Here is a 23930-nt window from a genome sequence, read left to right on the forward strand (position 1 = left end):
CCTCTTCCACCTTTTCCTGCCATCTCCTCCGCCCCCCAGCCAGTGCCCGCAGGTGGCACAGAACGGAACACCTTCACCACCACTCCCCAGCATTCACTCATACCACATCCACACCACATAAAACCACCCTCCGTAATCTCTGCTTAAATCAGTCTTTTCAATATTAAATTGAATACCTTAGGACTGTTTACTCATCACGCTTTGAATTATCCAGTATCAACTCTCAGTTAACATCCAGCAATGCATCCAGCGATGCAGTGAATGTTAAAATTATATACTGTGCTTAAATCGAAAATATAACATAAACAATCGCATGTGGTTTTAGACCCTTTCAGAGCCTATCTAAAGCTTGTTTATAGTAAATTTTGTATCATTAAAACGTTATACTGTATATTGTTTGTTTGTTTCCACAATACAGAACAAGAAAAAAGAGAAGATGAAGCAGACAGGTGAGACAAATGAAGAAGAGAGAGAGAGAGAGAGAGAGCACCTTACTAAAGCAGCAGGACCTGAAGATACTTGTTTTGATTTAGAGAAGACAAGGGTCTTAATCAGTTGAAACTTCTCATTATCAACAACATCAGTTTAATTCACGAAAAAAGAGCCTTACAAACAAAATGGTTCCAGAGTTGTAGGTGTTTAGAGGACTCACCTAGAACAAGGGTGCTTTCTGTTATACTTGCAGAGTGTTTGGCTACAAAAAAAAAAAAATCTCAGACAGGAGCAGTTTGTGAATGTTGGAGTCCACAACTAGAAAACGGTATACGGTGTGTTTCATACAAGATAAAAGCACTTGGAACTAGAACTAGATCCCCCTTCAACATGTCAGCGACACAGTTGAAGTTGTTTGTCCAGAGAAGAGTTAACAAAAGACCTGATTACTTTTACTTTATTAATAATTGCTTTCAGTTGATTGTGTACCAGTCTAATTGTTTACTAATGATGTTTTACTGTGGTATCCTTTGTGACTACTTGAGGTTCACAATTGGAATATTAGTCAATTAAAATAAAAATAACTTACATAAGAAACAGAGGATCCTAAAATAGAACATAGATCTGAAAGCTAAATAGCATTGATTGAGCCAAACACACAGTCAATAGATTTATTATGAGTTTAATATTATTGTGTCTGCATTAATGTCATATTGTGTTGTTTTGTCTGTGTCTTCTTAATAACTAATTCCATAAAAACATGCTGACAGTTTATTTCCACCCATTTGTCACTAGTCATTGCCTCCTCTGTTTAATAATAACTGCTGGTCTGAGTCTAGAGATTTTCTTTAGCTTTTCTGTAACATCTACAGTGCTACACAAATGATGAGTATGATGAAATGGTGAACAATTTCTCTCTGGAATATTGTGATATTTGTCAGATGTTCTGACACAATTCTCTGTGTTTTTAGCCTACCTTAGGTAGTTATGACAACAAAAGAATTCTGCACTCATAAACATCTGTCCAACCCCAGGAGCTGAGCCCGCCAAAAGTCTGATCCTAGAACTGCCTCTTTGATTACTCCACAGAATGACATTACAAATAGAAGAACTCACTGTACAGAATGATCACTTTTAATATTATATTGTTAGTGATGTATTTATGTGTAAGTTTAGGAGGTTGTATACATAACTTCTGTTGTGCGTGAATTGTTAGTCAACAAAGTAATTAGTAATGAAGCTGATGAGTCAAGTACTGTATTTCAGTACTTCAGTGGCTATCACTGAAGTCATGAATTTTTTTTTTTAATTCATGACTCATGTAATTCAGTAATTTACATAGTTATGTTTTACTTGGATACAATCATAGCCTCTGTACAGCTCATAAGTGCCTCAGCCTAGGTGCAGTGTTTGGACAGACACTCGCATGCAGTGACAGACAGGACAGTATGGTGGCCACGAGTGCCGTTGGCACACATGATGGGAACACTGACAGGCTCTGTCTCCACAGCAGAACAACACACACAGGCCTGTTCCACAGCAGCTCTCTCCAAGGAGTACATCGACTTACTGTGACATTTGCCCTGACAAACATATGGACAGATAGAGAGATGGACAGCACCAGAGGTGAGAGAGAAAGATTTGCACAGTCAGGCACAGTGTTATACAGTAATTTCACTGAACTTTAGAGGCTAATCTTAGCGGGAAAAGATTTTCGATTCTTAAAAAATGTGTGTGAGTGTGTGTAGCCTCTTACTTCACAATAGTGCAATTCTATCTGGTGGTCTGACTGGCAGTCATCCACTTTGATGAAGTTCAGAGTTCCTGCTGTCCTCCGACATTCTGGTTCTGTACCTTCACATGTGCACACATCTTTTTACAATCAAAGCATCAGAATGTTTTTTTAAAAGTCTTTCAGATGGTTACAGTTCTACTTACAAAGCTCACAGCAGGTAGTTCCAATCTGGCTCACTTTTCCCTGAGGGGAAAAACAAAGTTTTAATATATAACTTATAGATGTAGGTTGGTGTGGGAATACTTTAGGATAGAGGGAGGGCATGTTGTGTGATGGCTGTACCCCCTGGTCCAGGCAAGCTTGGCGGTTAAAAGGAGGGCAGGTGGTGACCCTGGTCTGCAGGACGAGATCTCCTTTACTGTTTACACCACAAGTATATAAGTAACAACCATCCTGGCTAGTTGCATTCACCTTGAGGGGGAGAGGCACACATGAAGAATTTTGTTATTTATACCCAAAGTGCTAATATTTATTCATTCATTGAATCGTCTACCGCTTGTTCAAGTTACGGTGGGTCACGGGCATTGCTGGAGCCGAACCCATGTTATTTTATTTTTGTTTGATTGAATTAAACACATGAAGACAAACATAACATTCATAACAGAAAATAAAATATACAGTATTAGGCCAGCTTGAAGACTGTCAGTCAGTCATTTTCAGATCACCACCGCTATATCCGCCGCAGCGGGTCACGGGGAGCCGGAGCCTATCTCGGCTGCATAGGCGTGAGGCGGGGGACACTCCGGGCACGACGCCAGTGCACCGCGGAGCCACACACAAAGACAGACAACCATGCACACACACACTCATTCCTACGGGCATTTTGGAACGGCCAATCAATACTTTTGGAGGTGGGAGGAAGCCGGAGAACCCGGAGGGAACCCACGCTGACACGGGGAGAGCATGCAAACTCCACACAGAGCGGGACTCAAACCTGGGTCCACTGTGTTGTGAGGCGGCAGCGCTAACCACTGTGCCACCGTGCCGTCAGCTTGAAGACTGTTTGTACAATATACTGTAGCTGACACAGAAATGTATTGTGTAGAAATAGTAGTATTAGGCAGTAGTAAATTATAATAAAGTACAGATACTAAAGAATTTCTTTGTAAATTATAGCAGAAAAGAGTTTGACAGATTAATATAGTATTGTAAATTATACTCTGTTATAGCAAAGAATAGTTAAGTGTAGTATCAGAAGCAGAGCCTTTTTGTTTTTATGATATAGTATTGCAGTATACTGAAGTATTACACATTACAATAAAGAATTGTATACATCGTCAGACTATAATTCCTGTCATCATCAGCTCATTACCCAGAGCCAGGTCGCAAATTTAGAAAAAGTATTAAGTATAATACTATAAAACAGTAGTCGTATATACATGAGAAGATAATTAAAAATTCTATACTGTATAATAATACAATATTATACCAATAATACCAATAGTATAGTATAGTATAGTATAGTATAGTATAGTATAGTATAGTATAGTATAGTATAGTATAGTATAGTATAGTATAGTATAGTATAGTATCATAGTTTTTATATAAAAGTTTGACATTTTAATATAATAGCTTTTGTGAAATGACCAGGCATTGTCTGAGAGGCGCTTACTTCCAGACTGATCAGTTTTCCATCTGGCTTTTGTATGAAACAAGCTGTAGGAACGCATCGACCACAGCAAGCATCCTCCTCCTTCTGCAGAGTGTATCCCTGAAAACATCAGGTAAGTGCAGCCTGTTAGTTCATATAGAAAGGTCATTAATGTGCATACAAAAATTTTGATGAATGCTTAATTATTTACCTTTATGCATGACAAATAAATGTGATCAGAATATATTGATGATCAAGGAAAGAATGCAGTCAGTCGATGAGATAGTATTTGATGAAAATGAGCGATTACTGAATTTACCTGTTAGTAGGATGAGAATGATGACTAATAATAACAACAATAATAATAATATAATAATAATGGTTACCATGGGGCAAGTGGGACAACTGATTCTCTTGCAGGACAGTTTGTATTTTCTCACAGCCCCCTCCTCCACGGTACAGTCACAGTGTGTACACACATCCACCATCAGCCTTTCTCCTGCCTGTACAGACACATGCAGCTTAAGATGGAGCTCTGAAGGCATCATTCACATGGCTGTAAAATGAAAGAAAGCTGCTGTATTCATGCATAACTTACACCTATAAGAGTGTTGTTGAGGACACAGGCATTGACAGGAGCTGGAAAAGGGAAAGTAGAAATTATTATTACTCATTAAAGAGGATATCTAACCTCAAGCTGCCTTAGCATAACTCAAAAAGGGAGAGAAAATAACTATAAGATAGACATCTGCTGGAACTTTCCAGCAACTGCAACTAAATAAATTATCATTTCAGTCAACTATAAAGTCTGTATTTTCTTGCTATATCCATAAGTGTGTAACTGCATATCTAAGTGTGCTTACTGCAGTGGCAAAGGGGGCAGCAATCCTGGATGTCGCAGCGTAACTCTGTTCCCAGTGGACAGGTTGGAGTAGTCATAGCAGAGCAACTGACATTTGTTGTGGAAATGAAGACCTCGTCCTTCACTTTCATACATTGTTTTAAGATACATTTGTCTTGAGGAGACTGCCATACCTCCCCCACCTTTTTAATGATGGAAATTTTAATCATGAAGAAAAGAGAACAAGCTGCAACAACAACACAAGCTCATTATTAAAAGTTTAATTTATAATTTTATATCTATAAACACACCTGTCTAAGTTTTCCCCCAGTCAGTGAGTCCCCTCGCATTTGTCCCGCTGACTCCACACAGTGGACTGGTGTGCACTTCCCACAGCACTCTTCTTTTGATGTCATGTATGTAGAGCCCTGAGGGGCATTTTAAAAATATGTAAGATATAAGATACTGTATATATTACAGGACTAATTCAAGGATATTTGGTGTGTGTGTGTGTGTGTGTGTGTGTGTGTGTGTGTGTGTGTGTGTGTGTGTGTGTGTGTGTGTGTGTGTGTGTTATACCAGAGGACAGCTTCGATCACACACAGGTGGGATGCACTGAGCAATGTGGAGCGATGTGTCTTTGTCCTGCAGCTGGGTGCAACTGCACTTCTTGCACCCTTCGTCCCATTCACTGCCCACTGGGTGAACCACACCACCAACCACACACACCTGGAGACATCAGCAATGATAAAACAGGATAGTTTAACCAGTAATGGGACATAAAGTACAAACTGGTGCTCCAAACTCAAATTGACCTTGTCTGGCAGGCAGCTGGTTTCTGTGCAGCCACAATCATTGGTATAGGAGGAGGTGATGAACCCAGTAGGGCAGCTGTGGGTGTCATTATGGCAATTGCACATACATTCATACACATCACAGCACTTAGTCTTTTTCACATATAGTTGGCGATGTGCAGGGCAATCTGTGGGATTCTGTGGGGGACACTCTTCTTTTTTACAAACTGAGGGTAAAGAAGAGAAGAGAAAAATGTGAAAGAAATCACATAAATGTATGCTGTTCATTATTTTATGTGTGCATGTGTGCCAGAGCATAGCAAAGCTAGAACATGACAGATGATGTGCAGATGTCATACCACACTCATGAATAGGCTGACATTCCCCTGGGTTTTTCAGGACAACTGTCTGACCATCCGCACATTGTGGCACTTCAGGCAGGTCACAACTCACCAGATCACACACTGAAAGGACAAAGAGTGAGACCACAGACACACTGCTGCAACTGAACACTGACAGATCTTTAAATGAGGGGTCCGAAGATCACAACACAATAATAGCACATACCACACTCAAACTCTGGACAGCACTTTGACCCTTTTCTTTCCCTCTGGATCTCACAGGGTCCACACGGCAGAGCTACACACACACATAAACACACACGCACGCACGCACGCACGCACGCACACACACACACACACACACACACACACACACACACACACACAGGTGACTCATTATCAAAATCCTGAATGTACAGCAACAGTTGCTAGTATTATCTTTTAATTTTTTCAGTCAGAAAAAGAAAGTAGTATTGTCAGAAAGGGTGCCTGCCTTTGTTGTCATTGCAGGGTCGAGCCGTGCAGTTGATGCGTTGTTGGTCCAAGCACATGCAAATCAAACATGGATTCTCATCTGGTACCCAACTCTGCATGTACTGTGCAAACAAATGAAACGGCGTTCATTTTTATTGCAGTGTTGAGTTGTAATGTACATAAGCACTAGAGGGCGCTCACAGCACACTAAAATGTGTGAGCACATCAAAATATCCCCATCCTCTTCTGTTAAAGTCTTTGTAATTAACACATTTGATATTTACTGCACTTTATTATCTTTATCAAATTCTCATACGTCTCACCGCATATGAATGTCCCTGGTGATCGACGCACTTCTGACATGCTTCTGGTGACACACAATGTCCATGATGCAACACTGTTCCAGCTGTGCAGAAACAGCCCTCAGTCGGTGTGTCCATGCAGGATGATTCGTTACCCCTGGCAACAGACCAGTCACCACGCAACGTTTTCAAGCTTCCACAGTCCTCTACACACCCTGTCCGACATGCATCATACTCCATGGAGCTGGGACACTGTAATGCTGTAAAACACAGATTAGGCCTGCTGTTGAAATGAATCCATTTCATCAAGTAAACTGGAAAACACAAACATAAAAAAAATCACTTACGGCAGAGATGGGGGCTCCTCCAGTCCACGCACACACCTTTTTGTCGGCAGAAGTGTGCGTACGTAGAAATGATCTCACACACATCTGACTCCTTACATGCCTGCTCTTCACACTTGGCAAGAAACACCTCGACAGGAATGTGACTGTGACATGGTTCGAACACTTGGGAATGTAGAGCTTGACACCCCATCTTTGCTCCAAGCATACACACTTGCCTCTGTTTCAGTAGGCACACACCACCGTCTATAGATGTTGTCCAGTCTGAGACAAACTCTGACTGGTCAGTCGTCAAGTTGCCATCACGTAATAAAAGGTTGTTAAATTTCTCTTCCCCACAAGCACCTGGACAAAAGACACAGAGAGAATGGAAGACAGGTGAAGGAGTGTTACAGTTGCAATTTAAGGAAATACAACAGGGTTGATGACTACAGTATATGAAAAAATATGTTACCACAGAGTCCAGCACTGTGACCAGCGGTTGAGGAGTTTGGCAGTGTGATGGTAAACTCATTGCTTTGAGGAGTGAAAGTGAGGACGTAGCCGTGATCAGACTTAAGCTGAAGCATCACTCCTCCATAACGCACCAGCTCCATGCCAGCATACCGCCACGGAAGTGATCGTTCTTCCTGATCGACCACTGCCTAGTGAAAATAGACACACGAGTTTTAAATACAACATTAGAGACTAATTTATAAAGACCAGTTTTAGAACAGGTATAAAACACAAGGTTTACCGTCATGTCATCCCTCAGAAGCAGCGTATGCTTCCCATGGATCACCTCCATGGCTTTCATGCAGATATGGTTGAAATTTGCTGAGTCCTGACAAGGACCAGTGTAGAGTTTGACCTCTGACTCCTCGCCAGTGCCTCTGCTGACGGTGAGGAGTGTGTAGGTGCACAATCCATCCCTATTCAGGCTAAGCGCTAAGCTGTCAAATCTAACAACATGGTTTGTAGAGCTGCCCATGCACATACCTGTGAATACACACCAAAAAGCAGAAACATGTAATCCGTTAATGGCAAACCCCTTCAGTGTTACTTGTACTGAGAAGCGATGTGTACTCAGTATAAATATTGACAGAGTTAAATGCACTGCTAAACCCTTCAGATGCTGTTTGGTTCTGCTTACAGGGACACTCCCAGTGGCAGCCACAGGTCTCTGTAACGCGGACAGGCGGTATGTTGTTGCTGCAGGCTGGTGGTTCTAGTCGGTCACAGCTGACTTTGTGGTTCTGTACAGTCACTGCCCCACTGGGGTGGCACAGGAGAGAGTGGCAGCCGTCCTCCAGCAGCCATGACTCGCCAGGCTGAATCACATTAAAATACAGACACACAGCTGTTGATAGCTTAAAAGCTTTTTTATCGCTTTATTCAGAAGGCATTACTCACCTTTCTCTCATTTCCATTATCATCAACACACAATCCCGGAGGACCAGCTGCAAACCACAGCAAAAACTCAGTACATCTAATTAATGCTCTTTATCCAGAAAGATGTATGTGTGTCAGCAGACACCTCTGCATATTCTCTCTGCATAACTATGATCCAGAGTCAGCAGCATCAGTAATTGATCCATGCTGTCCAAGTGAAGAGTGTTGTCTTGGTTGCCATGGCGGCCAATCACACTAAGCTCACTCCTGTCATAGTTTGGTCCTACTCCGATAGGGAATACTGATACACCTGAGGAAGAAACTTAAAGGATTAAACTAAACCAGACAGATGAAGCACATCAACAGTGTCCTGACAGATCCAAATTTGATCTTGACATTGGTGACTTAATTACCAGCTACCACTGCCTCATATGCTGCCTCGTTGACATCATCAGTTGATATGTCATTCACCAGCATCACCACAGCCTTGGCCACACCAACTCTTCCCCCACTGACCGGGGAGACAGCCGCTTGGACAGCAAACCTTAACGCAGAGCCTGGAAGTAGAAGGAGCTGTAAATGTGTGTATGTCTGCTTAAATACTACTATGGAAGGAATTTACAATGTGTCCTTCCAACATCAATTCTGTAATGTGGCTGTGTGCAGAAGTCACAAGGGAGAACATGTGATATCAAGTTTGACAAATTGATGCAAACACGCCATACTAGAAGTTTTTTCTTCTGACAAAGAAAAGAAAATTCAGTAACTGATACAGAATATGAGTATACTTTGAACACTTGTGATTTTCCAAAGTCAATATCATTCTTGCCAAGTTTTGAAATGTTAGTTTTTGCATCCACTACCTAGTGCAGAGGCAGCAGACATCCTGCGTGGTATCTGCTTCAACATGGTGAGCAGATGGGATTTGCTCTGTTCCTCCTTCCAGGTTATCTCTGCTGTGTTGATGTCTCCATATTGAACCACACTTACCTGAGTGCCATTCCGCCCTGCACACATAAAGACATTATACCTTCATAAAAATACAGGGGATGAGAGCCAGAATCACAAAAATCACAAATGTACAAATTATAGTTTTGTTAGAGTCCTAAAAATCAGTCCCACTGAAATTAAATTTCTCCACTGCTTATTTAAAGGTGCTTGCTTATTATAATTATTACTTCCATAGTACTGACAATTTTTTTAAACTAGTGGCAAAATCAAAATTAAAGTTAATCATTTGAATTAAAAAAATCATGTTTTTAGTATTTTGAAAAACAATTACAAAAGGCAAAATAACTAAAAGTGGAAGTTATGACAGTGATCCATATCAGTGAAATGCAGTGTAGCTCATGAATGCAATTTAATGCAGATCCCACCTACCGATGTCCACACTGTTGATGAAAGCTTTGACAAATGTCTTCATGTCCTCAATCTGCTCTCCGGCCTTCAACAGGAACATCACATCCACAGGCGTCTTACATGGGACTGTGCAAAAGTATGTCAAAATTTTATTATTGGCTAAAAACTCTGTCTGAATTGAATGATTGACATTACGTTATACCTGAGGGCGGCAGGCTGGGGGGAGTTGGAGTGGCCAGGTGTGGCAGTACAGGAAATCGGGGCCTGACTGTGTTGCGTGTGATGTTGACAACACGGTGGACAAGAGTTGTCAGACGATTGTACTCATCGACCATCAGAGGGCGTTGAGGGGAGCTAAATGGCAGCAAATCAAACTCGTGCACTTTCTGTCCTACGCCAATGGGATACACATGTGTATAGGTGTTTGTAGATGACGGGCGCGTCACTGTGTCAGTAGGGGGGTTTTCTGTCACTAGAAAAACCAACTGTGGAGGGGTAGGGCCACGTGACGGTGGAACCGTAGTTATTTCATGAAACATATTGATAGCTGTGCCCGTGTTAGTCTTATTGCCACCCCTCCAACGGATCTCCCTCAGCTTGCGCAGCAGCAGAGACTTCTGCCGCCTTAGCTGCAACCGACTGATCTCCACAGTGACTGTCACCGAGTACTGGATCACGGTGATACGAATTATCTCCTCTTCCTCCCTCAGCTGTGAAATAACCTCCTCTAAGAACAGAAGCGACTTTTTAAAGTTTTCCTCACCAACTGAGTCAGAGCCTTCCAGAATGAACGTCACATCTTTAATTGAAGAGGTGGGAGATGGTGTAGACAAACCAGAGGGTGGGGTGGGTGTAGGGACATTGGGAAGTTGTGTGAGGTTGGGTTCCAGAGGAGCCAATGTCATCATAGTTGTGCCCTGGTGAGCTTTAGGAGTGGACCGTGGTGTTGGAGGTTTGGGCACCTCTGGCTCCATTCCCAAGGTACACAGGTGATCTGTCAGCTCTAACAGACGATCAGACAACTCACCTGTGCTGCTGAGCACATATGCCCTGTTTTCTGGGTTGACTTTGTTGATATCATTAATCTGCCCCATGTTAACCCCAGGACCCAATGCCACCGTCAAGGTGGTAATGGATTTCTTGCGGAGCATCTTTGTGAGGGCACGGACAGGGCGAGGGTTTGCACTAGCAGTCAAGATGATGGCAACCCGGCCCGCATGCTCACGCTTGTTCTTGTCATAGATGTTAATAACCAGATACTTGACTGCTTCGTCCAAGAAGGCCGCATCTCCTCCGGTGTAATGCAGCTCACGCACAGTCTTCTTAAACAACCACTTCTGAACCTACAGACATAGATAGAGAGAAGTGTAAACACATTTACTTTGTGTCTGAGCTCAGTTTGAAAGGTGAAGTATTATTCTACTGTGAAAGCCCTCATTCTTTAGTATGACCTGCTGGTAACTCATGAAATAATGAGTACAACTAGGAACACCTTGTGATGGCGAACTCTGTATTCCCATTTTGGGAATTCCCAAGTTCTGGAAAATATGTCTCAAAATGTAAAATTCCGTTTCAACTCAACTATGTAGTTAAATATTTTTTGCAGTTTCCAATGTATAATGGATGAGACCTGGCATTCAGTCCACATCTTTCTCTCTCTTTCTGCACCCTCTGGTACAATATTCTGTTTAATTGGTTTGGCCTGATAATCATTCATGTTTTGCACCATACACCAACCACCACTCATCACTTTGGCCCTCCAGAGACTGGTTGTTTTCACCTGTGTCTGCTTTTTGGTTGGTTGGTTGGTTGGTTGGTTGGTTGGTTGGTTGGTTGGTTGGTTGGTTGGTTGGTTGGTTGGTTGGTTGGTTGGTTGGTTGGTTTGTTGGTTGGTTGGTTACATTGATTACAGAGTTTCATTCTGGTGTATATTTATAAAACCTTTCCACTGCATTTCTCCCTTTTTCTGTCAAGGCTGATGAGCTGAGTCATAACACTGAGTCATAACAACACTGAGTCATGACAACACTGAGTCATGACAATACATGACAACTATTACGCATGAGAACATATACTTTGCTGTGTCACATGTGTACAGAATAGATTACTCTACCTGCAGGTCATATGTTTTTACTCCAGAGTGATAAAGCAGGACTGTGGCTCTCGTGTGAGCTGACCCCATACGAAATCGATTGACCACTCCAAGGATAAAGTCCTTGGTTGCCTGAAATTCATCTTCACTCAGGGCTTTCGAACCATCTAACAGGAATGCCAGGTCCATGGCGCGGTCACACGTGTCCTCTGGCATCACAGTTGTGAAGGGTATGGTCGAAAGGGTGGAATAGGGGGGCAATGGTGTAGGAGTATTAACAGTGAAGGGGGTACAAACTTCACAGTTCAGGGTGTTGTTTTCACAGTGACTTTAGAAGAGAAAAACAAAGGGTCTTAAAATGTGTTAATAATACTGCAGAACATTAATTAGAAACAAAAAAATATCCAGTGTGTGAGTCAATATTACCATATCCTGCAATGGTCCGGGTCATGATGATTCAGGATGACCTTGTTAGCGTGGGAGATTCTCTGGCCTTCATAAATGCACACCTGACACTGAGTGGGCTCAACACAACGCATGACCACCTCATCCAGTAGTTGGCCTGAGAAAAACAGTAGACTTAAAATTCACACACACTTTTGTAAAGTAATGTAACAAAAGAAATCTCTACTGTATTTTTAGTTTATATGGAGAAAACTGTTGACACCTGGGGGGCAATAGGCATGGCATCCTTCTACACATGTAAGTGGACAATGGAGGGGATCCGGGTGCTGGCAGGTGATCGGACAGGCAGGACCACAAGAATTATACCTCCACTGACAAAGGTCCTCTCCAAGACCTGGATCCTTGGGATTCAGTTCCTCACAACTCAAGGCTAAGAAACAACATTCAAATCACTCGTTTAGCTTATACTATAGTATTAGTTGTTGGCTCTTCACACCTCATAGTATTTTTCTTCAAGATAAATATAATCTGTGACCTTTAGGATAAAGTATTCACAAAGGGAGTAGTCAGTGCAGTATTGTATTTGTCGGCAATACAATTAAGAGTACATTTTCAGAACATCAAATCCAATATATGAGTATAGATTATAATGGATCTGAATAGGAATCTAGACCCCCAGTAATCAAACTAAATCATGTGTCATCGACAAAGTAGAATTACAAATCTTTTAAGTCTGTTAAAATACAACAGAACAGTGGAAATGAAAAGCAATGCCTCTACACTGCTTTTCATTTCAGTGTCTCAACACTGCTTTTCAAAACATCTCAAGCAGTAATGAACTGCTTAAAATGTTTTTCTTTTTCTATAGATCTGATTTTGAAACATAAGAAAACATTATTTTGATCAAGGAAAATATGAGACAATTATCCATGTTGAATTGATTTTTGACAAATACTTTACACTCACGGCAAAGATTATTGGATCTCCAGCTGACTGATACACCACTCTCTGAACAGGCCTGAGCATAGGCAGCGATGACATCACAGAAACACGCACAGTCGCCCACTGATGGACAAGAACACGCTGCCTCCACACACATGTCCACATATGGCTCTGCATCAACCTGCAGCCACACAAGGATAGGCAGAGAGGGGTGTGTGTGTGTGCGTGCCTGCGTGTGTTTGTGTGTGTGTGTGTGTGTGTGTAAACCAAACAATGCATAGAATGCAAAGCATGTCTGTCATTCCACTCACCTGGCTGTTACACTCCCTAAAGAGCGGACCGGTGATCACACGACATGACTGCTCCACTGTTACCAGTTTAACAATGTTGTCACCACAAGGTGTCGGTACCTACAACGTACATATTTAGCGATTTTAAAAATTCTGTAAAACATGCACTAATCATTTTACAAGGCATTATTTATATTGTGAGGAGGCTTTCAAACAATGCAGGCAGCCACTGGTAACATACTGAGACCTGCTTGAGGTAGAAAATCTGTTACAGTTAGCCCTTATTTCCATGGTTGATGAATAAAATGTGACTGTCTACGGCTACATTTCAGCTGGTCACATTTATAGAACTTGCATTAAATGGTTCTTTTAATTGTTGCATAGGCACAAGAGGTCATTTCTAGTGTCTGTCTGTGGAATTCAATTCACTGTAATATCTAAATGTTGCAAAAGTGAATTGACCCTATAATTGATGATAATCCTTTACCACTGTTACATCAGCACAGCTGGGGATAACTTTCCATGAGTTCCCAAAGTGTGACGAGTCCACCTCCAGCTGGTTGTTACTGCTCATCAAGTCATTGTTGACATTCCCATCAAAGTTGCCACACAAACCACACACTCTGCCCTACACACAACACAATCCATACAAAAAAGTGAGCATGTTAATTATAACATCAGAATCAATGTACAGTAAGGCGAGCGTGTCATCCATCAGTACCCTGTATTTTGCTGAGATGTGAACTACGACACGAGTCCCCCGGTCCCAGGTGAGAGAGATGTGTTTCCCCAGCAGCACGGTATAATACTGACCAGATCTCAAAATTTCCACCTGTGAACCCTGCAGCACTGGCCTCTTCATCTTCACCTGTGAGTCACAGATGGCAGCAGTGAATGCACAAACAAACTTACATGGTTCTGGGTTTTAAGTTTGTTATTTCCTATTTTTTTTAAATTATATTTTTATATACATGAATGTATCACAAAGTACTACTCCTCTATGGTTCGTTTCCAAATTTTTGCAAAAGGAACCATGCCCCTTGTGATTGTTATGTTATGATGGACGTGCCTGCCCACTGTGTGGGTGACTAGCTTGGGATCTACTGAGATCTGGGACTTATTTTACAATTTCTGCACTCTCCTTTTTTGCTGTTAGATTTCTTAGGTGTTTGTCAATTAAGTTATGTTTATATGTTATGTTTATGAGCCGTGTTTATATCTCATGTCCTTCTGTCCTACCTGTACATCCCTATGTGCTATGTTTATTTATTGTGACTGCTGTGCTGCTTGTGTTAACTGAATTCTTGTGCAATGTCTGATTTTATTTCTATGAGCAGAAGTAAATAATTTCGCTTTGGATTATTAAAGTACTCTTCATCTTCATCTTTCATCTTAATTGTGTCATGATGTAGACCCTTTTAATAGTAGAAATGTTCGGGTAAAGGCCTGTGTAACTATTATTTTCAAACACATCATTAATGGCTATAGAAACAGGCAGAAAATGTAATGCTATTTGCAAATTATGCTGATTAGCAAAGATGTGTGAATTTGAATTTCACCTCTCCATCTTGCATTAAAATTAACCCTTCCTGGTAAAAGATTGTGACAGTTTTTGCACATCGACGTCCAACAATTCCACAGGCCTCATTCTCTACCAGCACTCTGAATGAACCTGCTTCTCCATTGCACATATCCTATTACGTGACAGTTAAAAGAAAGACAAAAAGAAAGAAGAACATAGGAGAAGTTAGATGTTAGATTACTTGTGTGCTGCATATTAAGTGCACATTTTTCTGTTTTGACAATAATTTACCCGACAATCCAACTTGAACATTAGGTTTTTCTCTTACCTGTGCCAGGACATACTGGCAAAGGCCAGGAAAGGAATATGTGAGGCCGTCAAAACTGATGTAATGCCCTTCCCCAACTGTGCGGCACACACCATTGCACACTTTATCTGTGCAGTGCCACTTCCTGTTCTCACAAACACTGTAACGAGAGCACGTTAAGCATAGTGCAGGTGATTCCCTTCAAATCTGTACGTACAAGCAATAATTTTACCAGGTGTTGCATTCCACAGAGATGGACTGTCCTGATGCATATGGCTGGTTGTTATGGTAACAGGGACACTCCTCCGGTGCAATGCAGTCTCTGCGGTGACGTACCTGACATCAATGCTTTAATTAATCGGCATGCTCTGTTTTTGACGTCGGGTGCTGTATTATGTTAAACACACATCACCTACTGTGCCAGGTGGGCAGAGGCAGCCAGGGATGCAGACAATACTAATGCAGGGAAGATCCAAATTCTGGCAGGTTCTAGCACACTCAAGACCTTTGTCTCCAGCATTGCAGCTTGTACGTATGAGTGGAGGAGGGCACTGGGCTGACCGGCGATCTACAAGCACAGTAAGGAACCAGCAATATGTACAGTAGTCAGTTCCCAAGAGTTTGGTTATAGATTATTAGGGGCTCAAACTTGATGAAGTACTATGATTTTAATTGTTGGGCAAAATTAACAGGGCATCTAAGACTAATCAGACCAGAGACAAAACTGAAATTGTACCTCTGACCAGTGCCAGGTCGTCATCATAGAAGAGGTCAGATAGCGAACCACTCAATTCAGGGGAGCTACAGCGCATTGCGCCCTTTTCACAGTAGCTATACGCAGGAGCATAGAAAAACATGTGCATCATAGAAACACCATATTTGTGTAATCCATGTAAATTGAAAAGTGTCTAAAACTGAGCAGTCACTAACCAGATGCTGTTGTGATCTGCGTAGATGTCATTAGGCTGGTAGAGTTGTCCATCGTGCAGGCAGGTACACAGGTCAGCTGTCACACATTCTCCAGAGTCACTGAGGTACTTTCCTACTGGACAAAAACAGCCCTCTTCGCAGACCCTCTCCTCCTTACAGCCTGCCTCCAGCCCAGACAAAGAGCGACACGTCCGGTCACAGACACTCCCACAAGCCTCGTACACCTGACCTTTGGCGCACTCCAGGTCTGACAAAATTGAAAGTAGGATTAGGGATATGATCTCAGTTAAGCTGTGTTTTCATCAGAAAGAAGATATTAATCTTTATTCTCATCATACAAAGAAAAAATGCATGTCCTAATCTTGACTTGTTTAAAATTACGCTTTGCACACATTATCATTGACATTGTCTTTTCTCTACAGGACTGTTTCCTGTTAGTAACACATAATAAAACATTTGAGTTTCACTACTATGTACATGTATGAAGAGAAAAAGCTGTGTGTGATTTCAATGTTTGAGTTACCACAGAGTGAGGGAGACCTCCACCTAAGCAGGACTCCTCTGGCTGCGCAGGCGGCTGCGTAGGCTGACAGAGCTGAGCAGAGGCACTCCTCACCATCCACACATGCGCACACATCATAGCGACAGAACCGTTGGAACGGACCCGGGTTCACCATAAAGTGGCATGGACTGAACACATCTGTCATGATCACTGAACATGCCTCTTCTGCAAAATGCACTAGAAGATGCAAGAGGATTGTTTACTTTTGTACATTTTGCAGCGCTGTGTGTGTCTGCAGGGAGGACTACGTACCTCTTTTAGGGTTTATGGCACACGGATCAGCCTCATGTTTGTGGCTGGATTCACAATCTCCATTGATCCTCCAGGACTGGCCAAATGCCTGTGGTTCCGCCTCGACTAGACCAGATCCAGACAAGAAGTCATCGCCTTGGTTGCCATTGTAGTTACCACAGAGACCACAAGTCTGCCCCGCCCATCGTGGTCCCAGCTGGGGAAGTAAACAGCAAAGTGTGGCTGTTTGCTATTGTTTCTGTGTTTTCACTAAAATTTCACCTCCTTCCATTCAAATTGTACATACCTTTAAAAGCACGCGACCCCGTCCATCCCAGTCCAGATGGAGGTCGACTCCAAACTTTACAAGCACAGATGTCCGAACAGATCTCTGGATGTGCAGGTGACCTGGCATTTATCATATTGAAGGAGTTGATCAGAGTTTTTCAATATACATATGGTTACAACAGAAAAAAATAAAACCTTTCCTAGGAAGTCAGATTGTCCTACAGAGATGATCAGAGATGATGTCAAGAAAATCATATCAACAAAGATATTCAAATAATGGAGACATTTGGTCTCTGCAAGCCTGATATACTGTACTTTATGCACAATACTAAATCAGCAGAAACACACATAACAATAAACATATTTCATGGTCTGGTGTGATTTTATATCAAAGTGACATACCATGGTGCATTGGGGTCTGGATGTCCATGCCGTTGACAGAAACAACTCCTCCGTGCTTCAGTTTTACTGTCATGTCCTCCAGAGAGGGCAGTGTGAGCGTCACTGAGCGTGTGCACACTGCCTCCTGAACGTCTGCACACTGAAAAACAAAACCAAAAACTAGGATCCTGGAGATGACACGAAGGCAGTGGCTCACACAAAAAAACGAAAAATATGTTTTATAAAGTGATGATTACAAAAAAACTATTACCTGTACATTCTCGATTATGACAGAAAATTCACTATCAGTGCAATCTCTTGCCAGAAGATACTGACAGCGACCAGTGAAGGTGAAGAATTTATTGTCAAATGTCTTGAAGTGAGACTGACCAACCACCAAACACTCGCCTACATGCAGAGAAAGACATAATATTGGAAATGAGCCACCCAGGACTTTTTCCAGAACAATGTATAACTGATTTATGGTCTGCTACTGTAGAGCTGTCTCACCAGGGCAGCCTTCATTGGTGCATTCCCAGGAACCATGACGGCACACACTGCAGGAAAAACGTAAATTGATGAGAAAGCATTGTTCTCTTCCTTATCATGTTTCCATGTTCACAATGTTCTCTGACCAGGTGTTGCAGTCCTGAGAAATTGTAGACCCTGGAGGGAAATGTCGTCCCATGTGCACACAGGAACACTGAGACACCTCCACACAGCGATCACCATCCAAAACCTTACCAACTGACAAAAAACAAAAAGCGCATGCCCTTTAACACCGGAACTGCTTTCAACATTTGAAATGTCATTACTTGGTTTAAAAAAAAACATATGTACCAATGGGACCCTGACTTTTCCTAAAGGTGTGTATATTTTATTCTAACATTGTTAGAATAACAATTAAAATTTCAAAACTGAAAGAGAACAGAGTATTACTACTTAGAACACTACTATAGGCAGTCATTTTGACTGCTTGGACATTATTTGTATATAATTTGAATTATCATTAAAGATATTTAGGAACAAATTGGTGGGATAAGTAAAAACAGGACACTAAATGAAAACTATAATGATTCAGTGTTTTATTTATTTAATTGACACAACATAACTTCTCTGCAATTACACATCCAAACCCCAACTGTCAAATATAAACAAATGTGGTTCCTGGTTCAAAATGGGTTTGTATCATCATTAAACCTTAATAATGAAAATTATTAACTATTATGAAGATTCAATAATTCTGTGATGGCTGCCAGCCAGCTGGAGACACTGATGTTACGATGCCAAAATGGTTTGCTTATGACTCCCAATCACTCACAGTCAACACAGGTAACCTGTACCTTCCTTATGCAGCTCCCACTACCTGGTGGCATTTGACGCAATTATCATTTGCTTTATGTTTCTTACACATTCTACACTTGGCACTGCCTTCTCCTCTCCATCTTCTGCTGCTCTAAATGGGGCTCTTGCACCATCATTTATCAGGCTTTTGCTTTCATGTGTCCTGAGCAAAGTTCCTTTGCGAGTCGCATTATGAGGTTCCTCTGTGACATAATCTTATTGGTGGACTTATTGAACAGGATCTAAGCATTTATGGCATCCAGGTTAAGAATATTACGAAACACCACCAATGGCCATCTTCATGTAGCAGCTTTCACTGGGTATTTCCTCACCATTTGATCAAGCACATCTCCTCCAACCTAGTTTCTGGTGTGGTGCTCTACGTAACAGTCTCCAGTTTAGCCTCATGGCCACTTGTGACGTTGACAGCTGTGGAGGTTGTGATTAGAATGGAGACATTTGTCCTTGGTTAGCATTGATAGACTGTTAGGGTTGTAATGTGACATTTCAGCACCTCTTTAATGTGCAGGGCCCTTTGTTCCTCTACAGATGGAGGAAGCTCTTGTCTACTCTTATTTACTGGACCAATCAGGCAGGTTTTCTGTGCCTTTAGTACCTTTGAAAGTTCAAGAGAAGTAAATAAGTTATCAGTGGTGATATTTCCCCCACTTAGCACAAGTTACCTGTGTTGACTGAGTGATTGGGATACATACGCAAAAAAACTTGAATTGTAACATCAATGTCTTAAGCTAGCTGGCAGCCACCACAGCATTATTGAATGTTCATAATAGTTAAAAATTTGGATTTTAAAGTCTAACGATGACACAGACCTATTTTGAACCAGGATACATTTGTTGTTTTTATTTTACAGTTCAAATTTGCATGTGTAATTGCAAAGAAGCTGTGTTATGTCAATTAAATAAATAAAAAATTCAATCATCATAGTTTTAATTTTGTGTCCCGATGTGTAATTACCTATTCCACCAATTTACTCAAAGATTCCAGCACTAATGACCTCTCCAAACCTTCACTCCTGAGCATGTATACATCCTATATACTGTATGTGCATTCTCAACTCAATTTTCCTGAATGAGCTTACCTTCTTGAGCAGTGTACTCATGTATATTTTAATGATAAGCCAAACTATATACAAATAATGTCCAAGCAGTCAAAATGACTGCCTATGGTAGTTCTAGTAGTGGCAGAATCCTGGTACACTGAGTGTTAAACACCACTAGAAAAGTGACAGAGAAAAGGGAGATGTAGTGAGTGGATGGTTACCAGGGCATGTGCACCCATCCAAGCACTCTTCCTTGCAGACCTCCTGGATGTTAAGGCTATGGCAGGTTGTAGAGCAGGACTTGGTGCATTCACTGTACAACATCCCAATTGGGCACTTGGGGACTGAATACACACATACACTTTATTTTAAATTTTTGTCAAAGAACTGTAGCTTGCAACATCTCACTCGCTGACAGTCTTACAGCATTGGCTCTCCACCATCCAGCCCCGAAGAAGAATCCCGTGTGCTTGGCATGTGCGAGCGTATTCCAACAGGATTGGACAGTAGCAATCTTCCCCATTGCTCTGGTCACAATGACACACCTCCTCCTGACACAACGACAAGAAGGCCTCCGGAGAGATCAGGTGGGCACAGTGCAGGAACACACTGGATGTCTGCAACACACTGCAGCCAGACAAAATCTAGACCAACACAGATGCACAATTAAGTTCAAATGATATGTGAACTGTTCCCTATATTGCAGTAGACTGTGACAGTATTTCACTTTTCTGAGAGACTTCAAAAGAAAAGTGAAAATTAATCTTGATTTTCAAAGTAAAATTCAATTCATATATATATAGCACACTTCTTACAATTCTTGGTAATATCATGATGATCTGAATGATTGCCCGACTAAAAATATATTGAATTGAATGTCACATTATGGTCTTAAATCAAAGGTTCAGATCTGATTATGCCCCAGTGTATAAAGGGTTATGCAAAAAAAGAGAGAAATTCCAGCACATTTTCAAACAAGAACCAAGGCAGTCAGAGATTGCAACATCCCGCGACTTAAGTCATGGTACCCTGAAAGTAGTAACTAAAAAGTGCACAGCTTTGACCTTTCAGGGCAGATCAAAGCTATGCACAAGCTATGACCATAGATCAAAGCTAGTGCATAGGTAGATCAAAGCACTAGCATTGATCTATGGTCTTACTCACACTGGCCTTGTCCCTCCTCTTTCTGTCTTATTGAGTTCCTGAGTGTACAGAAGTTGAAATTTGACCTTGACCTACTTTTCTCAAGGTCAAGGTCATCGTCTCATTTTGATCCCCTTTGCCATTTGCTTTTTGTTTCATCTTTGTATCTGTAACAGTTGCGAAGATATTTGGTGAACTAACGAACGAACGGACAAACACACAAACACTGACAATACATCACTGCTTTGAAGCAGGATGTAATCATTTGCTATCAAATAAAACATAATGACATCCTGCCACAAAAATTAACATAGTTATGCCAGCACATGTATGTGTGTCTATGTTGTTATCTCACCGTTGACATCTCTTTTGTACTGTTACAGGCTTGGTCTGGATTTGACACACGCTGACACGACTGACCGGCACCCTTAACAGCCCAGGAGTTTGCAAAGTCATAACTATCCTCTGTTAGAAATCCTGAAAACATACACAAAAAAACAAGATGACAGATTTCACCTTAATCTCGTCCTACCAAGACTGATTCTCTCTTGCTTACTTTTAATGTCTTATCTTTTCCTGTACTGACTTTCTGCTCTTCCTGTTCCTGAGAGCCGGTGAGTCAAATCATTTCCAAGATTCCAGCACTAATGACCTCTCCAAACCTTCACTCCTGAGCATGTATACATCCTATATACTGTATGTGCATTCTGTTAGAAATACTCAACTCAATTTTCCTGAATGAGCTTACCTTCTTGAGCAGTGTACTCATCAGCTGACACAGAGTTGAAGTTGCCACAGAGCCCACATGTGCGGTTGGCATGGTGTTTGGTTAGTGTCACAGCAATGTTGGCTGCACTATCAATGGTGACTGTGAACCCAAACTCCTCACTCCAGATTCTGTAATAGCCAAGTTCTGAGCCCACAAATACAGAATGAGCTGCATAGGGCAGAGATAATCTATGAAAGAAAACAAAAACAAAAAACATGAGGTACTTTTTCTGCAATACTACACAAATGAGTGATGATTTGTTTTACCAACCTTTTGTCCCCTTGAGAAAGGCGTCCATCTACAGACAGGAACAGTTCAAAAGCATCTCCCAGAAACAGAGTAAGCCCTGTTCTTCTGCCTTTAACAAAGTCACCTGTTCATTGAACACAAATACCATCAAATTCTACATCAAATCTTTGACTGACAGAAATCAATTTAAAAACGATTAAGTCTTTAAATCTCAATATTGTATAGATGATATAGAAATACACAAACATCACAGTATGCTGTTATAGTTGTCAAATACCAGTGGCCACACATTAGCCACTGAACTGCACTGGATAGACAATAAACACCATTAGAATTGAGTTTTTCTCAAGTGACTCACCCAGCAGTGTAAAGGACCTATGTTTGCAGTCTCCAGCCAGTAGGTAGCTGCAGTCCCCAGGAAACTCATATAAAACACCATCAAATGTGTGAATGTGATGTCGTGCGAAAAGGCTGCATCTGCCTGTCATAGCAGCTGCACAAGCTGGAAAAAATACAAAAATATGCCGTTTACTGCTGTCTTATATGATATATTTCACATTATAATAGTTTTTGAGTTTGTAGTACAAAGACTGCATGACCTGATTTACACTCACCAGTCATATGCAGAATAACCAAAATTCCCCACAAATATTTCTTCAAAAAGACCTGAAAGAATTATGAATGTACTCAAAATTATCATCACCATCTTCTACACCAGCATTATCCCTCTGTTTGTTAAGTCATACCTTCATGGCTGCAGACTGAATGACAAAAAGGTTAAAAAAAGAAGAAAAAAAAGAAGACAGACACAATCCAATACAAAAATCCAAATGTTGAACTTCTGGGACCTCAAACAGTCAAGGCATAATGATACAGCATAGTGGTCTATGTATGCCCTAAGCCAAACGGAGAAGCAACGCACACAGACTCTCAAACTCTGAAAGGTCTATTTTATAGCAAAAACATACTCAGATGTGACTGGCTTTCCCATAAGACCCCTCCTCTTGACCAGGTTATGTCAAAAAGCCCAGAACACCATTCACTCCTCAGCTCTGCGCCTGCAGACTGACACCATCAAACACCAACAGCAGGACAATACCAGGATATGCCCACTGATCGCCTGGCTGACTGATAAGTCTACACATATCTGTGCCAACACAAACAACTCTTGTGGAAAACACACTTATTGGAGATATCTCACGCAATAGCATTGCTTTGGTGGTGCCAAACTCATGACTAAGCGGTGCCATAATTATACACAAACACACTGGGAATGTGTAAGGATGAACACTCTCAAGTGCACATTTCAAACATCTTCTGGTAAAAAGATTAAGACAATAAAACATTGATAAGCAGCGTCGGGTTCCCAAATATGGACAAGACCAGAAGTAAGAAATTGTTCCAGAATTGTTCAGAAATGTTTTTTAACGCCCTTCATTCTCTCATAGTTTGTGTATATAGCCACTACAATATAACTACCTTACAATCACATTATATATATATTAATGAATGTGAGTCGTGAGCCGAAATTATGTGAAATTAGTCACATTTTATGTGCCAGAATTTTGGCACAATTCTCTGCTACGTGCGTTTTTTACTCAATTTCACGCAACCATGGCTGCAAAATTATTTTACAGGCACCCCGCCCAAAGGTTTGACCCTAGAACCGCCCCTGGAGAAGACCACAAAAAAATATTCCAACGCACCCCATAGATAGACTTGCAAATGCAATGTTTGTTGTTGTTTTTTTTAAAAAAAGGAACATCATCAC

At 41.4% G+C, this 23930-nt stretch overlaps 1 protein-coding gene across 1 annotated transcript; it reads right to left on the reverse strand.

The window, feature by feature from the left end:
- Positions 1-1098: 1098 nt before the first annotated feature.
- Positions 1099-23069, reverse strand: vwf (von Willebrand factor). Its single transcript, XM_068312032.1, has 53 exons — positions 22906-23069; positions 22774-22825; positions 22518-22661; positions 22181-22283; positions 21890-22098; positions 21497-21618; positions 20423-20642; positions 20220-20342; positions 18230-18341; positions 18105-18151; positions 17866-18002; positions 17616-17754; positions 17233-17333; positions 16947-17142; positions 16656-16871; positions 16133-16379; positions 15939-16033; positions 15619-15770; positions 15435-15538; positions 15224-15362; positions 14933-15067; positions 14095-14241; positions 13861-14001; positions 13395-13493; positions 13108-13264; positions 12404-12571; positions 12163-12298; positions 11758-12064; positions 9847-10987; positions 9666-9770; positions 9149-9292; positions 8699-8842; positions 8431-8595; positions 8307-8353; positions 8047-8224; positions 7651-7892; positions 7369-7558; positions 6918-7259; positions 6592-6830; positions 6288-6390; positions 6021-6092; positions 5813-5917; positions 5475-5680; positions 5239-5388; positions 4971-5087; positions 4682-4862; positions 4417-4457; positions 4205-4321; positions 3840-3938; positions 2510-2638; positions 2371-2410; positions 2189-2286; positions 1099-2015 (listed from the first exon to the last, which is right to left on the reverse strand). The coding sequence occupies exons 1-53, from the start codon at positions 22909-22911 to the stop codon at positions 1830-1832; spliced, it is 8535 nt and encodes a 2844-aa protein (XP_068168133.1). The 5' UTR covers positions 22912-23069; the 3' UTR covers positions 1099-1829.
- Positions 23070-23930: the final 861 nt, after the last annotated feature.

The sequence above is a fragment of the Antennarius striatus genome, chromosome 4 (assembly GCF_040054535.1).
Source record: "Antennarius striatus isolate MH-2024 chromosome 4, ASM4005453v1, whole genome shotgun sequence".
NCBI classification, from domain to species: domain Eukaryota; kingdom Metazoa; phylum Chordata; class Actinopteri; order Lophiiformes; family Antennariidae; genus Antennarius; species Antennarius striatus.

Bases quoted from the DNA above. Each gene is read 5' to 3' on its own strand.
- vwf (XM_068312032.1), bottom strand. The intron at 22,662-22,773 runs GTGAGTGTAAAT...TATTTTTTCCAG, and splicing joins GGTTATTCTGCATATGACTG to CTTGTGCAGCTGCTATGACA. The intron at 8,596-8,698 runs GTAATTAAGTCA...TTTCTTCCTCAG, and splicing joins ATATGAGGCAGTGGTAGCTG to GTGTATCAGTATTCCCTATC.